Raw genomic sequence first — 18,533 nt, forward strand, 5'->3', positions numbered from 1 at the left:
GGAGCCCTGACCCCCTCCCATGCCCCAAACCCCTCATCCCCAGCTCTGTGGGGTCACAAGCATCAACAATTTTCTTCAACTGTGTCCCCAGATAAAAAGTTTTGAAAACCACTGGTCTAGTCTAGTGGTCATGGCACTGAACTAGGAGTCAGACCTGGATCTCTTTCTGTCTCGGCCACTGGTCTTCTGTTTGTGTTTGGCCAAGTTGCTTCATGCCCCTGTTTCCCCTCTCATCTTTTGTCTGTATTGTTCTTTAGATAGTGAGCTGCTCTTTGCAGCAAGGACGGTCTCTTCTCATGTGTTTGTACAGTGCCTAGCACAATGGGGCACAATCTCAGTTAAGACATCTGTCTGCTACTCTTAATACAAATAACTAAAATAGTAACTGATTTGGCTTCTACTTAAAGGAGACCTGAAGGTGGAGGGATTGGGAGGGTTTGTGCTCTCTTCCCCTTCTTTATGATTAGAAAAAAGGCTTGAACGAAAGGCTTTTTTCTCTTCAAAATTTGCATTTTTTCTGTTTTTACCTTAGAAATCTCAGGAATGTCAAATCTTTTGTACTCTGTCTTGCTAAAGGGCTCTGAGAACCCAAAAACATGGACTGGGCATTCCCTCAAGGCCTGCTCCAAAACCCATTAGAGCTAATGAAGACTCCAATTAACTTCAGTGGACTTTGGATCAGGTCTTCAGTTATTAAATGAAATGGTGTAGGTGCTGAATCGTCACCAAAAATGCTTTCAGTTCAATAGTTTGTCAGGCATTTTGGATTAAATAGATGTTGACATAAACAAAAGGTAACAATGTGAGTAAAAGTCATCCCCAGCCCTCAGTGAATTGGGTTTCCTTTCATTGATATCTGATATCCTAATTGTATTAGCTTCTCAGTCATCCAGGAACCATAAGGTTGAGACGGTGTGAATTTCTGGTGTAAGGGAGGGAAAAATCAGGCTGCCCGGGTATCATAAATAAATGCTCCCCCACCATCCAAAAAAACCCCTTAAACACATTTGTTTCTGTTTTTGTTACTTTAAAATCAACATTGCACAGTTGACAGACTCTGTGGCTCCACCCCTCAGTACTCTAGTTCACAGGGCCGGCTCTACGTACCAGCACGTGCTCGGGGCGGCACTTTTCAAGGGGTGGCGTTCCGGCCCTTGGGGCGGCAAAAGACCTCGAGCTGGCCCTGCTAGTCTCTCTCACCTGTAAATGGCTAATGTCATGTTAATTCAAAAAGTGTCTTGATCCTGCAGTGAGCTCCTAAATGGGCAGACCCCATTGCAGGATCAGGGACTTTTAACAATACCTAGTTATTTGAGACATATAGTTTCATAAATACTGAGCCGTTGATTAATGTGACCGTGATGATTGTGGTTTGCTCCAGTTAGGTGCTTTGTTCATTGAACCAAGCACAATGTATTTGGATCCTGTCCAGAACAGAGAAGGGAAGAAACAAACTACGCCCATGTTTGTAATCAAGTACAGCTAGTCATGCAGGTCTGGATAGTTTAATCCTGGCCAAGTCTCCAAACTGTTGCCAGGGATTGTTATGCATTAAAGTTGCTTGGAACCATCTGTCTTATTGCAAACGATGGAAGCTTGTGGCATGTCTCATGAGTCTGATGATGTTGGCTAGTGTAGTGGTCACCTGGAAAACAAATGCCAGAATGGGTTGAGGGGGGAGGGGTGGATAGAGATGAAGTAAACACTCTAAAAATGTCCTTGCCTGTGTTAATATTGCTGTAGATCCTGATTTCACCCCCATCATTTAGTCCTCAGAGGTGCTAGGGTCCTATCATTTGAGCCCTGCAAATCCATGGATATCCATATCTGTGGATGTAGATGTGTATATATGTGGACCATTTTTGCGGATTGTGGATTGGATGCGGATACAAATTTTGTATCCACACAGGGCTCTACCTATCATGCATAGTGGGATAGTCTTTGTCAAATTATGACTTCTGTTTTTGCATTCCATTCTTCCATACTTCCATTCTGTGTGCTGACTACAGTTTTGCATTCTGTGCTGGAAAAATGTTGTCAAGGCCAGTCTGTTGCACTGCATTCCAGACAGGTGTCCAGCCCAGGAAAGATGCTTGACACCTTGTTGAATTACTATGATTTAAAAGCCCTCAGATAGTCAACTTTGACTGTCTTCCAACTGCACCCAATCCCATGGAATAATGAACTTTCTACTCAGAAGTCTGATGGGAGGAAGGGGCTGGAATGTCTCAGTTTGGGCACCTGTGAAAAAAACACAGACTGTATTTAAGAAGGGGTGTTTCTCAGTGGAGCAGGGCCATTCACTACCACTTGCAAGAATATCTGGGGGGGAGGGAGGGAAGGAGAGACTCTTTACCTAGCCTGAATGCTGAGCATACCTTTGATTCTCAGAAGGATGAGATAAGATTGGGGATGGATGTGTGTGTGTGTGTCTGTGTCTCTGTCTCTCTCCCTCCCCCCCCCCCCCAAGGACATTTGTTGTTTTGCAAAGATATATAATTTTCTATTGCTTGTTAAAGTAAAGTGACTGTGCTTAAAACATTCCTTTGGCTTTTGACACGGTCTCCCACAGTATTCTTGTCAGCAAGTTAAGGAAGTATGGGCTGGATGAATGCACTACAAGGTGGGTAGAAAGCTGGCTAGATTGTCGGGCTCAACGGGTAGTTATCAATGGCTCCATGTCTAGTTGGCAGCCGGTATCAAGTGGAGTGCCCCAAGGGTCGGTCCTGGGGCCGGTTTTGTTCAATATCTTCATAAATGATCTGGAGGATGGTGTGGATTGCACTCTCAGCAAATTTGCGGATGATACTAAACTGGGAGGAGTGGTAGATACGCTGGAGGGGAGGGATAGGATACAGAAGGACCTAGACAAATTGGAGGATTGGGCCAAAAGAAATCTGATGAGGTTCAATAAGGATAAGTGCAGGGTCCTGCACTTAGGACGGAAGAACCCAATGCACAGCTACAGACTAGGGACCGAATGGCTAGGCAGCAGTTCTGCGGAAAAGGACCTAGGGGTGACAGTGGACAAGAAGCTGGATATGAGTCAGCAGTGTGCCCTTGTTGCCAAGAAGGCCAATGGCATTTTGGGATGTATAAGTAGGGGCATAGCGAGCAGATCGAGGGACGTGATCGTTCCTCTCTATTCGACATTGGTGAGGCCTCATCTGGAGTACTGTGTCCAGTTTTGGGCCCCACACTTCAAGAAGGATGTGGATAAATTGGAGAGAGTCCAGCGAAGGGCAACAAAAATGATTAGGGGTCTGGAACACATGAGTTATGAGGAGAGGCTGAGGGAGCTGGGATTGTTTAGCCTGCAGAAGAGAAGAATGAGGGGGGATTTGATAGCTGCTTTCAACTACCTGAAAGGGGGTTCCAAAGAGGATGGCTCTAGACTGTTCTCAATGGTATCAGATGACAGAACGAGGAGTAATGGTCTCAAGCTGCAGTGGGGGAGGTTTAGATTGGATATTAGGAAAAACTTTTTCACTAAGAGGGTGGTGAAACACTGGAATGCGTTACCTAGGGAGGTGGTAGAATCTCCTTCCTTAGAGGTTTTTAAGGTCAGGCTTGACAAAGCCCTGGCTGGGATGATTTAACTGGGAATTGGTCCTGCTTCGAGCAGGGGGTTGGACTAGATGACCTTCTGGGGTCCCTTCCAACCCTTATATTCTATGATTCTATGATTCTTTGCTGAACCTGTGTTCCTTGCCTTTCTGCCATGTTGTCCGCAAAGGGATTAAACTAAAAGCCAAGAATGACCAGAGAGTAGGTGGAATTCTGAGGGAGTGTCAGCAACTTGGGGGCTCAGGACGTCTGAGGTGCTGGTTCCAGAGTTTGGGGGAGGCAGTCCCACATCCAAAGGAAGGGCTTAGACATGGGCGGCGGGTGAATCGGGGGCTTGTCTGGCCCACCCCTTCTCCCCCCCTTCCCCTGCTGGAGCCCAGAGTCACCCTCTCACCAGCCCCAGGCCACCCGAGCACCCCACCCAGCCCCGGAGCGCCAGGCGGGCAGGCAGCCAAGCATGGGCCACAGTGGGCAGCAGTGTTTTCCCCAGGAATTGAAATTTGGGGGGGGCGGGGGGGGTTGAATTTACCGGGGGGGGAGGACCGATGAGGGGGGAGACTGTGAGGGTGAAGGTAGGCTGTGTGGCACCATAGTAAAAACTGAAAAATGTTTCATGACCATTTTATTAGATTTTAATTTGCGTGAGGATTTTAAAACATGATTTAAGTTGGCTACTCAAGCCTTCTATGAAGCACTATATCTACATCCTTCTTGGTTTCTTGTTATAATTTTGCACAACTCTGTTAATGAACTTCTTGAATGCAATGCGTTCAACTTTGGTGGCTTCTCGTGTGTCTGGTACTTCCATTCCTTCCGTTGATATGCCCATTAGTTCATTCACATGATCAGGCAGAAGGTGACTTCTTTCAGAACACAAAATGCTATTCAATGATGAAAAAGAACGCTCAACTATAGCTGTTGTGACTGGAAGTAGCAAGAGATGACTTCCTACTTCTTTCATCCCAGGAAACATAGCATAAAGATCAAGTCGAGCCACTAGTGATGATAAAAAAGAAGTTGAAGTCAAATGTTCATTCATTCGTTGAATGATATTCCACTCTGTTCAAATTCTGTATTCTGTCCTGAGCACATGGCAGCCCCATTGCTGGTAGTGCCTCACACCGCTCAACTGTCGGTGTTTTATAGGACAGGGATCCGTAAAAGCTACCTAGAGGTTGAGTAGAATCTAGAAGTCGCTGTTGTAGATTTTTAAGATTCATGGCTATGTACTTTTTCAGTTTTCTTAACAAACACCTCTTGTCCTCTTCACTTAAGAATTCAATATAAATGCCTTCATTAGTCAACTTCTGGACTGAAGCCTTTGCTTCTTCCATTACTTTTCCAATGAATAGTTCTCTGATACAAATGTAGCTTCTATTGCTGGACAAAGATCTACTACTATTGAAGCAGATGCCTGGATGGCATTGTTTAATGACCCAAGTGGTTTCAACAGTAGACTTACAAAAGAGAGAATAGCAATAGTCTTCTCTGAATGTAGTAGCAAAAGTAATCCACCAGCCTCACTACTTAGATCCATCCCATCTTCGTAGATACTTTCCAAAGCCAGTAATAACGGCTGGAGTAATTTTAAGACAACAGCCAAGGACCGTTCATGAGAAAGCCAGAGGGTTTTCCCAGGTTGGACTAATTTGAACTTCAGTCCCACTGTATCTTCTATACTTTCCAAGATATTCAGTCTTTTTGGACTCTTGCTGAAAAAAGAATATAATGAGGCACAAGCTCTTGGCAGAAAGTTTAACACCCTTTTAACTGAAGTGCCTCATTTCTGAATTCAGGAGGAAAAAAGACTTAATAAATACAACAGCATATATACGATAAACGTGCAGGAGAGTGTCTAAATAATGTCTTGGAATCCACATTTTGGACTGTTACTTAAAAACAAAGTAATTTTAGATTTATACAGTGAGACTTTTTATAATGAAGTGCTCTTTTGTTTTCTTGTCTAAAAACTGCTGTATAAGCAGGGAGTCGCTATAATAGGCAAAGACCTCTCTGGAAAAGATCCCTCGCCTTGTACACCGTAGCAGTCGTGGCAGCACCTCTTGTCACCCTCTCCATTTGCAGAGCTGAAGCAATTCTAGCAAAACTGGTTCCTCTCACTCCTGGCAGGAAACAGCTGCATCAAGGCTGGAAGTCTCAGATTCCTCCTTTCCCCTTCTTCTATAGGTTACTCCCGAACCCCTGTCCTTGTCTGCTTAGTCAGAACAGAGGGGTGGGAGAAGGAGATGATGCCTGTGGAATACAACATTTAGCATCTAACTGGTGGATAACACATTTTCTAAGGTGTCTAGCACAGTAGAATCTGCTTATAGTAAAGCTATAGTGGTTACAGTAACCAGAATGAACGTCCTTTTCAGACATGCTGCCACCATTCAGGATTCTAATTCTGCTTCACAATAAATGGAATTTTCACGCTTGAAGTTTACTTGTAAGTGGGTTCTACAGTTTAGGATTAATGTACATATGCCATTACATCCTGCTTTGATTAATGTACATATGCCATTACATCCTGCTTCGGTCCTGCTTTGAGCAGGGGGTTGGACTAGATGACCTCCTGAGGTCCCTTCCAACCCTGATATTCTATGATTCTAAGACATTAAATGTGTAGCTTTTTAAATGTCTTTTGAAGAGTCTGCAGCTCGTACAAGCACTAGTTGGAGTAGAGGGCCTCTACAGTGTGTATAGGAGAGATTAGGGTTACACTTTTCTCTAAGCAAAGCTTGTACTCCACTATGTCTTCCAGAGAAGTTTGCAACTCCATCAAATGCACAAGCAGCCATCTTTTTGGGGTCCAACTGAGAAGCATTTAACTCTTCTAAGATGTGGGTTGTCACAGATGAAGCCAGTGTGTCTTCTATAACTTGAACATCTAGAAATGCATCTACTGGCTACCACAGTCATCAAGATAATGTACACAATGACTTAATACTTGATGCCCATTTGCATAGGTGCGTTCATCAGCCATGTATGCAAATTTTTTGAATGTGATGAGAGAGTTCTTCACTTTTTCAACTGTTGAGTCTTTCAGTGTTGCATCACATGCTTCTAGCCAGTCAGTTGAGTTTCTTGCAGAAAGACAGTGAGCATTTGCTGGTCTTGTTCAGAACCAGTGTTCAGCTTCAAGGTGAACAAGTGACAATGCACTTAACATTGGCCTCCAGTCTGCAGTGTGTGGTATCTCTTGCTTAAATAGAAAGTAAGATGCCACCGCCATGTTTGTTCGCATGAACTGTGTAGTGTCTCCAGCATTCTTAACAGCCTCCTTAGCACTCACTGGTGTTGTCCTGGGTCAGTGGAGACTCAGCGCTCAGAGGTGCTTTCACATGAGTTCACCTCCCAGGTGGGGGCAAAGAAGGCACCTTGCTCGTTCCTCCAGCTGCTCACTGTTCGCTCTGGTCACTGTTGTTCGTTGTGCCACCGTTCACTCCATTGCTCTGTTGTCAATGGCCCTGCACTATCACCTTCTGCTGCCATGTGCCACTGTGACCTCTGCCAGTTGGTCTCTTGAGGTTGCACACAGCTCTCAGTCATTTCAGTTGAGCTCTCAGTGGGGGAACCTCGCTGCTAGTGCAGACTGGTCCATCTCTTCTACAGAAACACTGTCTCCACTGCAGGTTTAAGCACTCAGACCTGATTATCAGTGATTTCAACTGTAGTGGTCACTTAACAAAACAAGAGACTATCCATGGAGCCTAATCAGCTCAGTCTTTAAACAGTGAGAGGGGCAGGTCAAATAGTACTTGTGACTCAGGCAGACCATCAAGCAAAACAACTGTCCCCAGCCTCTCTCGATGCCCTCAGTCAGCAGAGGCTAAGTACAGTTCTACTGCCCTTTACTCATACAATAAGAACAACAACATTTCATTACTCCTCCTCCCCCCCTCCCCCCTGCATTCAAGTGATTTGTAACCTAGCCCCCGCCAAAATCTATCACTTGGGCAACACAGCTCTGTTTGCTGGATACCTAGGTAGATTAGGTGTGAATGTAAATACAGTGCTCCTGATGCCCTCCTCCCCCCCCCCCCCCCCCCCCCCCCAGTCGCTACTTCATCACTAGCTATCAGGGAGAGCTCATTTAGACTTTGCTTACAAATCATAATTTGAAAGTATTAGGTTGGCCAACATCACCGAAATGAATACACTGACATTGTCATAAAACAGCTGTATAAGGAAGCTAGTCTATGTTCATACTTTTCAAATGTATTATACTTTTTCAGATACATGTATTTTATCATACACTTTGTATGCTTTTAAAGTATGTATTAATATTTCAATTTCAATTCAGATTTCCAAACAATCACTACATTGGCAACACTGCATGTAACTGGTTCACAAAACGGGGGGGGGGGTGTTGGGGAAATGCAAGGTGGATGTAGGGAAGTCCCTGGGCGGCATGGACCCGAGTCCCCAAACGCCAGGTGGGTGGGCAGCACGAGCACTGGCTCCAGCTGCCCAGAGTCCCTGGCTTCAGGCCGGTCCCCACTAGCCCCAGCCTCAGCCCAGGGCAAGGGTGCCAGAGTCCTCCCAAAAGTGGGGGGAGCCAGGTGCCCCCGCCCCTCTGCCCGAGGTGGAGGCAAAAGCAGCCCCCTGCCTGTGTCCCAGGTCCCCAGCCTCAGGCTCCCAACAACTGCCCACACAACTCTCCCCGACCCAACTCCGGTCGGGGCCCTTGGAGCCAAAGCCTGGCCATGATAAGAGCTGGGCAGGCAGCTGTGGCACACCCTACACCTGCCCGCAGTGTGGGTGGTTTGAGCAGCCCCTGGCCTGTGTCCCTGCCTCCCAGGTCCCCTGCCCAGGGCAGGTGGTGCCTTGGGGGCAAGAGGAGGGAAAGGGGGCTTCGAAGCACATGGGATTCAGTGGTTCGGTTCCTTCACAACCAATGGGTGTCAGTCAGAATGTGGACTGGGCCACGTTTGAAAAAAGATCATTCAAGGATTAGGGACTTTATTTTGTTAAACCTGAGAGATTTTTTTTTTTGTGGGGGCAGGCACCTCATTCAGCTCTGGCAAAGAAAATAGATTCCTAGATTCCAAAGCCAAAAGGAACCACTGTGATCATCTGGTCTGACCTCCTGTGTGACACAGGCCAGAGAACTTCTCCAAAATAATTCCTAGAGCATATCTTTTTTTTTTTTTAAAGCCAGTCTTGATTTTAAAATTTGCCATTTGCTTTGATTCTTTATACTATGCTTAGAGCTTTAAACTTACTGTGCCATCTCAGAGATCATGCAACTTCCAGAATCCTCAACTTCAGGCCTCTGCTCCTCTCTTCAGCCAGTTAAACCACTGGCTAGTGGCTTAGGGGAGAGAGTGGTATGAGATATCTTCTTCCCTCACTGGAGCTGTGACTGTGAAATTGCACTGAGGCAGGAGAAGGGACAGTAGAAGGGAACAGGAAGCCAAACGACCAGACATGAACTGCTTAATTTTAGAGTGGGAATTATACTAGAGTGTTTTCTCTTTGGCATTCTATTGTCAGTTAGATTCTTACCTGAAAACAAGCTTTGTCCCTCTCTCAAATCCACCCCCACCATTTAAATGTTGGTGTGATTCCTGCTGCCTTGTCTCCCGCTGCTGAGGAAAAAACCTGGAAAATGAAAGCCTGTTATACCAATAAAATAAAAACCAGCAGGATCTTATTAAAGGGAATAAGGCAAAATGCCACATTTATTGTGAATACAGAAAGAATCATAGTAAGCAGTTAGTTATAGCTATAACATTCCATTCAATTTCATATTTATTCACACATTCATTCATATACACACACACACACACAGGTTCTGCAAGGTTGTTATCATAGTTACTAGCCTTAGAGTTGCACATGCCAAGCCACTGGCCAGGTGGCCTGGACATGAGGAGGGAGCGGGGCCTTGTCAGGTGTTCATCTGATGCTCCTGGAAGTTGGTTTGCAGAATCAGACCCCAAAGTTCTCACTTTCTAGAGTCCATTTTTATAGGAATTTCTTCCTATGCCAGTCTATGGGAATTGCTTCGTCATGCTGTTGCTGAATCAATCAGCAGATGTCACATTCCTGACGGCTCCGTGCTGCCAGATGTTATCTTGTTCTTTAGTTCTCCCATTCTTGAGGCTGTTGGGTGGATTCCAGCCTACCCTCCGTGGGTCCTCTGGTTGTTTCCACTTGATGCCTTCTTCGGCTGATGGACACTGGATTCTTAGGCTGGCACCTCCCTGATCATCAGTTATTAACCACACCAAGCATCCATCCACATACATCCTCTATCTCTATTTTAATCACAATTGTTAATACAATAAAAGGGCGGGGAGTCTCTGGGTGCTGTTTCTGTTGTTAGAGTATTGCTTTGAGTCTCTCTCTCTGTGTGAGTAGTTGTTGTTAGAGTATTGCTTTGAGAACAGACTCTGTTTTAGGATGTACTAACACAATTAGCAACTTGTAAGTTTCACACAGAGAGGGAGAGAAACAGTAAAACCAAGAGACCAAAAACCAAGAGACCTCTTAATTAGTAATACCCTGGAATTTAAATTATGGGGAATCAAACTCATTTGTGGTTTTTAATACAGAACTTCTTTAATATGATCCAACAAGCCTTGATGTTTAAATCCAGACAAACTGTTTTTTAATAGAATTTACTTTTTAACTATGAAACTGTTTCTACTTATCCTATGAAACTTCCTCTAAGGACCTCTCCAATAATCTCTGTTTAAAAAGGGCCACACTAAGGTCCCCCCTACCCCTATGACTTCAGTACAGTTTAATTTGAAATTCAAATCTCTACCTTTGCTAGATAACTGTTTAAATGAATTGCTTTTCCTGGTCTTTGAGGTGATGGATGTGTGGCAAGCAAAATGGCTGTTACTTCCCTTTAGCTTTAATTTTTTGCCTAGGTTACTCAGAATATCCAGTTTCCTAATGTGACTGTCTGAAATGTCCTTTCCCAGACCCCAACAGGGTTAGAGCAGCGATGCACAGTGCCTAGCAAACAAACTGACAATTTTGTCCAAGGGGGTGAGGTAATTTCTTTTATTGGACCACCTTCTTTCTCTCTCTCTCTTTCACTAACAGAAGTGGGTCCAATAAAAGATATTATCTCACCCACCTTCTCTCTCTGATATCCTGGGACCCACATGGCTGCCACACTGCATACAGTTTTATCTGTCACACGTTGCTGTCAGGCCCCACCAACCTTCCTCCTACAGACTGTGTGTGCACCACAGTTCTCTCCTTCCACACCTCCACCTGACTAGGCAGTTGGACGCTTATCCTTCTTGGTAGCTACAAAGTACAGCTAGCTCACTCATACTGAAATGGTGCATACAGTGATCTGTTGCAGATGTAAGTTGAGGCTCCAAAGATGATACAATCTGAAAAGGAACTAAAATTTTTAGATTGTTTTAAGTTTAATCAAATGTTTTGGTGAACCTTGGTTGAGTTAAAACTTGAATGAGAAGGCAGACTTCTAAAAAGGAAAGTACGCACTCTTAGTGTGATCCCGTGTTTGGTCTTTTTGTCTTCCCCCACCTTATCCTAACTAAGCTCCTTCAGGAGGGAAATGGGGAACCCTTTTGAAGTAAGATGGGGAGGACAGGATTACTTTATCTTCAGTGTATGTATGCAGTGTTGTTGTAGCTGTGTGGGTCCCAGACAGACAAGGCTGGGTGAGGTAATATCTTTATTGGACCAACTTGTGATTGATGAGAGAGACAAGCTTTGGAACTTACAGAGCTCTTCTTCAGGTCTGGGAAACTTACTGTGTCACAGCTAAATACAAGATCAAACAGATAGTTTAGCATAAGTAGTTAGCACATATTCTAGTTAACACATATTCTAAAGGACGATTCAAGGTGAAGTGTCCAATTATAGCCAAATAAAAATGATTAACGTATTGAGAAATGTTCAGTGCTAATTAGCTGGAGGGGGTGACTTGCATAAACTATTCTTATGTGTTTTTGGGAGTGTCTCTCTGTTCATTATAGTTTATCATTTTAAGCAGAAAGTCAATGGTGGAGAGGGTCTAGTTTGAAAAAGACAGACCATTTGCTTGTCATCTGGATGTTCTAAATCATTTTATATTGCAGTATACCCAGAACGTGCCAGATGCTGTGTGAGTATATAAGAAGCCAGGCCCTGCCCCAAAGTCTTTTTTACTGAAACAAGTCAATACATGCAAGGTAGGGAAGAGAGAAACAATATACAAGCAAAGTGGTCATGGTGGTGGTAAGCACAGGTTTTATTATCATATGCTCCTTGATATATATATATTTTGTTGTGACTGTATAAACTATCCCCTTGCACTCTATCTTGCCAATATTAGTTGGCTAATTTCTTGTAGTAGTGGTTCTTAGGGATTTAATATAAAATATTAGAATATGAACCAACTAATTTTAATGAAGGTGAGGCTTTAATTTCAACAAGAATTAAGACCCATTCCAGCACATCATGTTTGTGATTGAGTGTAGGTACTCGAGCTATAGAGAAACAAATGTGTGCTCTGCTCTATCATAAAAAGGTGCTGAAAGGGATGAGATGGTGCTTTTGTTTTCCATATTCAGCAAAATCACCAGTGAGCACTGTAAAAATGGCAGCTGCTACACTGTAAAACGAGAAATGCTGCATCTCTACGTATGGTGGTCCTACATATGCTAACATGCAGTAGGGATTCAGGACGTATGGAAATATACAGCAAACTTTTCTGAGCTTCTTGCATTCATATGAAACCAATGCCCACATTGTCTGCAGCTGGCCCCTGTATGATTAGACACCCACTGAAACCTGTATTGTGCTAGCATGAGTCTTCCAGCCAGTGGCTAACAGTTCTGAGCAGCGTTAACTTTCCACATGCTTACTGTAATAACACATGGCGTTTTCCAAGGGTAGCATATTGAGTACCCAGGCTTTTCCATGTGGCTTTTCTTAACTGCTCGGGTCCACACTCGTTTATTTGTAGTTCAGTGCGCTGGTATTTTATGTGCTTGATTAGCGTACTAAATGAACAGCTTTGGGCTTTGCTTAGACTTCTGAGGCAGGTTTACAATGAAGTTATGTGTTGCAGTGTATTTAAGCTTTGTTTCCCCTAAACTTGACATACTTTCTCCAGGTTGCCTGGATAAGTTAAGTACTGTTCGTATTTTCAAAAGACCAAGGTCCCTCAAACTGTCTCTACCTTTGACAATTCCTTTCTCCTCCCTCCCCGTGACCCCCCCCCCCCATGCCCTTGACAGTTTTGGAAAACAAGGGTAAGTTTTTCTCTTGGAAAGCACTTAACATATTGTGGCTAGTGCAAAGAAACACATAACTAATAGTAATGCTTATTGTTACACCTACAGGTGCTACTTCAGATTTAAGCATAGGAGCTATTTCCTTGAACCGTTCCTTGCAGGATATCTTCATGCTTCCTGTAGATGTGGAGAAGGTGAGAGCATTGCAGTTATGGTTCTATTGTGCCAATATTCTAGTGCAGAATAATCACTTATGAATAATTACACTTGATTGTTTGCTAGTCAGTCTACGTAGAACTGATTCCGTCTGATTGGCTTTAGAAGAACAAACTTTAGTGATGCCAAAATTAGTCTTTTACAACTTGCTGTTTTTCTTTTTTTATTCTGTTTTAGGATGAGCATTTGTACAAATTAAAATTCAGCCCAAGCTTTTCAATATTGCCCCTTCTACACACCCTCCTTTCACTCACTTCAGGGAGTGTAATACTTTAAAGATACTCCCTTTTCATTCCAAACATTTTCCAAACAATGTTTTCCCCTTTCCTATACCTCCATTTTATCTACATTATTTCATGCTATTCTGTGAAAGTATAGCACAGGATTTGTTTTGTGCTAGTGTTATGTGAAGGAGTAAATAACACTTCCTTATTCACTTTATCCACACCAGTCAAGATTTTATAGACCTCAATCATATCCCCTCCTAGTCATCTCTTTTCCAAGTGGAAAAGTCCCAGAGTTTTTAATCGCTCCTCATATGGAAGCTGTTCCATACACTGAATCATTTTTGTTGCCTTTTTCAGTACCTTTTCCAATTCTAATATATCTTTTTAGATGAGGTGACCAGAACCACATGCAGTATTCAAGGTGTAGGCATGCCATGGATTTATATAGAAGCATTATCATATATTATGTCTTATTATCTAGCCCTCTTCTAATGGTTCCTAACATTGATAGCTTTTTTTGACTGCTGCTGCATTTTTAGCAGATGTTTTCAGAGAACTATCCACAATGACGCCAAGATCACTTTTGTGAGTGGTAGCAGCTAATTTAGACCCCATCATTTTGTCACCCTGCCTATCAGTGGCAAAGCAGGGAATAAAACTGAGGTCTCCTGAATTCCAATCCAGTGCTCTGTCCACTAGGCAGCACTGCCCCCTCTACACAAATGATCAGGAGGCTGTCATCTTAGAGGAAAGATCAAAGAGCTCAGTCATGATGAAAGGGAGAGGGGGAGAATATAACAACTATTAAAGGGTTCAGACACCAGGGATGGTACAAGGGGTTTAACTAGAAGTAATGGGATAAAACTAAGAGGGGGGAATTAGGATGAATATCAGGAGAGAACTTCCTGACAGTTGACCTCTATTAGACAACGGAGTCGTCTCCCGTGGGAATTGGTAGAAGATTGGACAAAGCACTAATCTACGTACTGAAAGTTACAATCCTGCCCTGGGAGGGAGAGGGAATAGATGACCTAATAGGTCTTCTCCACCTTTCTCCTATGACCCTGAGCTGTTTCCTGAAGGGAAGGAGCTCAGCGTATAAAAGGAAGGTGGCGAAAAAGGGGTGAGAGCAGAGTTCACGTAAATGGAGACTGTTTGCTTATATAAGTTCCTCAATATGCAAGAACCCACTTGGCAACACAAACTCTTGCAGGCAAGTTCTTAACCATTGGACATGGCACAAGTATTCTCAGGTCTGCCAGTGACCTGGTATTAACCCCCATTGAGAATCCATCAAACTTTCTCTGAATCACCTTGGTATCAGTATTTCCCCTCCAGGAAAAATTGGCTATTTAATTTTCTTTCCTTTGTTAATGGTATGTCCCAAAGCTTGTTGAATGGTTTCTGTGGGAAACTGTTAACAAAAGAAGTGGTGATAATCGAACATCATTTAGTTTAAGATAGTTTCTTCAGGCACCCATGTGAACTTCTTGAGACGTTACGTGAGGGCCTGTACTGTTGGGGAAATGCCATTTTATTGGACTTGTTTAGAAATAAAATCTGTTGTTCACCTCTTTCTCCTAAAGATGGTCAAAAAGTTGAAGAAATGTCTACTGTAGTTTTCATTTTTAATTGTTCTTAAGTGATGATAATTTAAGTGCTTATTACTACAGCTTCCCGTTACACTGCTGTGAAGAATGTTGTAATTACAACTGGTGCCATTTTTAGAGCATTAACTCAATTTGTTAGTGGACTATTTGATATCTACATTCACAAGTTGCAACATTAGACCCCGAGAGTATTTTTAAGCAATGAGCTTTCTTATTGGACCTTGAAGTTGCATGCAAGCAAGCAACTCCATAGTGGGAGCCAGGGGATCTGTGTTCCATTCCTGGCTTTATCAACAACTTCCTGGGTGATCTTTTGAGCTAGTCACGCAAGTTTCCATTTTCCCACCTGTAAAATGGGGTTAATTATACCTTGCAAACATTAAAGAATTAAGTCAGTGAGATAAGCAAGTGCTTTTGCACTTCTGTTATCATCCCTCATCTGAGAATCTCAAAGTAGTATTAAAGCCTGCCACACCTCACCAGTTCAAAATTAATATGCACACTAAAGTGTCTATATATACTTCACTCCTTTAATTAAATCCTAGTAAATATGCTACATGGTTTAACATATGCTTACTAAAATGTATGGGTAATCTTGGGAATATGCCCTTAAAAATGCCTAAATATACACACCTGCCAAGAGACTACTCAATTAAGCATTTGAAGTTTCTTCCTTTTGATTTCAGAGAGGGAAAGAAAATAAATGCAACAAATATTCTTTAAAAACATTAAGACCAACATAAATTGAGTTTCTTGGATACTGTACCTCTTACCCACATTATTTTATTTTAATTTCCAGCAGCTTCTTAAATTAAAGGCCACGTATGCTTTAAGTATGCATTCTTGGCTTGTTAATGTTGGGAAGAGAAGCTGACACTAATTACACTAATAAGTAAACTAGTAATAAACATTCCTCTTTTCTGTGCCCAGGAGAATGCACACTTCTTGGTTGCAGATATGATTATAGCATCTCTGGAGAAAATGAAGTGCAGTATCCTAAGTCAACAGGCAGAGCCCTGGAATGCAGAGGAAACCAGTGGATGGCTAGGCAGCTATCAGACTGATTCAGAAATATCCTCTTGTACCAGAGTAAAGACACAATCTGCTTCTTCTGCTTCTTCAGACAGTGGCTATGAAGGTAAGTTATTTCATTTTAGCCCATAATGTAACGCTTCTTGCCTGTCTTTGCCCAATTACCCTACAGGAAGAGTTGGGATGGGTGTTTCTCATAAGTGAATTCCCTGTCCTGTCTAATCTTCACTGACTCCCCAGACAGGCTTCAAAAACAAAAGGTCGCTTGTCCTATGACAGAGGTGGGCAAACTGCGGCCCGTGGGACCGTCCTGCCCAGCCCCTGAGCTCCTGGCCCGGGAGGTTAGCCCCTGTCCCCTCCCCCGCTGTTCCCCCTCTCCCACAGCCTCAGCTCGCTGTGCTGCCAGTGAGCTCTGGCCGGGAGGCGCAGCTGCAGAGCCGCTGCCTGACCCGGGAGGGATAGCTCAGTGGTTTGAGCATTGGCCTGCTAAACCCAGGGTTGTGAGTTCAATCCTTGAGGGGGCCATTTGCGATCTCTGGCAAAAATTGGGGATTGGTCCTGCTTTGAGCAGGGGGTTGGACTAGATGACCTCCTGAGGTCCCTTCCAACCCTGATATTCTATGATCTCTATGATTCTATGACCTCTGTGCTGCGTGGTGGTGTGGCTGGCTCCAGCCGGGCAGCTATCAGTGCTCCAAGCAGTACGGTAAGGGGTCAGGGACCGTTGGGGGTGGGGTGAGGTGTGAGGGTTGAATAGAGGGCAGGGGAGTTTGGAGTGGTGGTCAGGGGACAGGGGTCTGGATAGGGGTTGGGGCGGTCAGATGGTGGGGAACAGAAGGGGGGTTTTATAAAGGCAGGGTTCCCAGCGGGGCAGTCAGGAAGGAGATGGGGGGTTGGATGGGTTGGTGTTATACCAACAAAATAAAAACCAGCAGGATCTTATTAAAGGGGAAAAGGCAAAATACCACATTTATTGTGAATACAGAAAGAATCATAGTAAGCAGTTAGTTATAGCTATAACATTCCATTCAATCTCATATTTATACACACACACACACACACAGATTCTACAAGGTTGTTATCATAATTACCAGCCTTAGAGTTGCTCATACCAAGCCACTGGCGAGGTGGCCTGGACATGAGGAGGGAGCAGGGCCTTGTCAGATGCTCCTCTGATGCTCCTGGAAGTTGGTTTGCACAATCAGACCCCAAAGTTCTCACTTTCTAGAGTCCATTTTTATAGGAATTTCTTCCTATGCCAGTCTATGGGAATTGCTTCATCATGCTGTTGCTGAATCAATCAGCCGATGTCACATTCCTGACGGCTCCATGCTGCCAGATGTTATCTTATTCTTTGGTTCTCCCATTCTTGAGGCTGTTGGGTGGATTCTAGTCTGCCCTCCGGGGGTCTTCTGTTATTTCCACTTGACGCCTTCTTCGGCTGATGGACACTGGATTCTTAGGCTGGCACCTCCCTGATCATTCAGTTACTAACCACACCAAGCATCCATCCATACATCCTCTATCTTATTTTAATCACAATTGTTAAAGTGAGATGAATACAACAGAAGGGCGGGGAGTTTCTGGGTGCTGTTTCTGTTGTTACAGAGTATTGCTTTGAGTCTCTCTCTCTGTGTGTGAGTAGTTGTTGTTTACAAAGAATTGCTTTGAGAACAGACTCTGTCTTAGAATGTACTAACACAATTGGCAGCTTGCAAGTTTCACACATAGAGGGAGAGAAACAGTACCAAAAACCAAGAGACCTCTTAATTAGTAATACCCTGGAATTTAAACTATGGGGAATCAAACTCATTTGTGATTTTAATACAGAACTTCTTTAATATGATCCAACGTCGGTGGAGGGCAGTCAGGGGCAGAGGTTCCAGGGGCAGTCAGGGGACAGGGAGGGGTGGATGGGGCAGGGGTCCTGGAGGGGGCTGTCAGGGAACAGGGGGGATTGGATGGGGCAGGAGTCCCGGGGGGAGGGCTGTCGGGGGCATGAAGCAGCGGGGGTTTGGATAGGGGGTGGGGGCTGGGCCAAGCCTGGCTGTTGGGGGAGGCACAGCCTCCCCTAACCAGCCCTCCATACAATTTTGGAAACCCGATGTGGCCCTCAGGCCAAAAAGTTTGCCTTCCCTTGTCCTATGAGATGTATCCCTGATAAATTTGATTCTCCAAGTTATTCCCACGCTTGCCAGTTTTTCTTTAACATTCACATCTGTGCATCTTTTATGGTTTGTCTCTCTCTTTGGAGTGTGCATGGGGATATATGTAGTTCTTTGTGCTGGACTGTGATTCACTAGAAATCGTAGTTCATGTTCCTTGTTAGTGAAACTGTCAAGTTAGGATTTAAAAAAAAAAAAAAAAAAACCACCACCACCTTCAAGTGCAACATTTGTAATGTGTGGTTTCTTCATCTTCCTTTTTTGTATTACGGGATATGGAGTCTGACTATCATCATTTGATTTATAACTTACTTCATTAGTTCACAGATCAGTCAGCAGACATTTGAGTAGGATGAAATCTCAAGCAGTATTTGTGCACATGTAGTATGAGTCAGGGTAACAAAGGCTTATGATATTGTAACACTGTACAGTACATGAATTTGTAAAATGGGCATGTCCCAAAAGGAATTTTAATACATTGTATAACATGAATCTAAACGA

The 18,533-nt window shown here is 43.7% G+C and overlaps 1 protein-coding gene across 4 annotated transcripts in view; it reads left to right on the forward strand.

Moving 5' to 3' along the window:
- The window catches only part of RUBCNL (rubicon like autophagy enhancer), a 54,788-nt gene that overhangs the window by 23,065 nt on the left and 13,190 nt on the right, over nt 1-18,533 (forward strand). For all 4 annotated transcript variants that reach the window (XM_075128554.1, XM_048850474.2, XM_048850466.2 and 1 more), the window contains 2 exons: nt 12,891-12,976; nt 15,766-15,973. In XM_075128554.1, the coding sequence (XP_074984655.1) occupies nt 12,891-12,976; nt 15,766-15,973 (294 nt within the window). The remainder of the gene's footprint in view (nt 1-12,890; nt 12,977-15,765; nt 15,974-18,533) is intronic.

Source organism: Caretta caretta, chromosome 1 (genome assembly GCF_965140235.1).
Source record: "Caretta caretta isolate rCarCar2 chromosome 1, rCarCar1.hap1, whole genome shotgun sequence".
NCBI classification, from domain to species: domain Eukaryota; kingdom Metazoa; phylum Chordata; order Testudines; family Cheloniidae; genus Caretta; species Caretta caretta.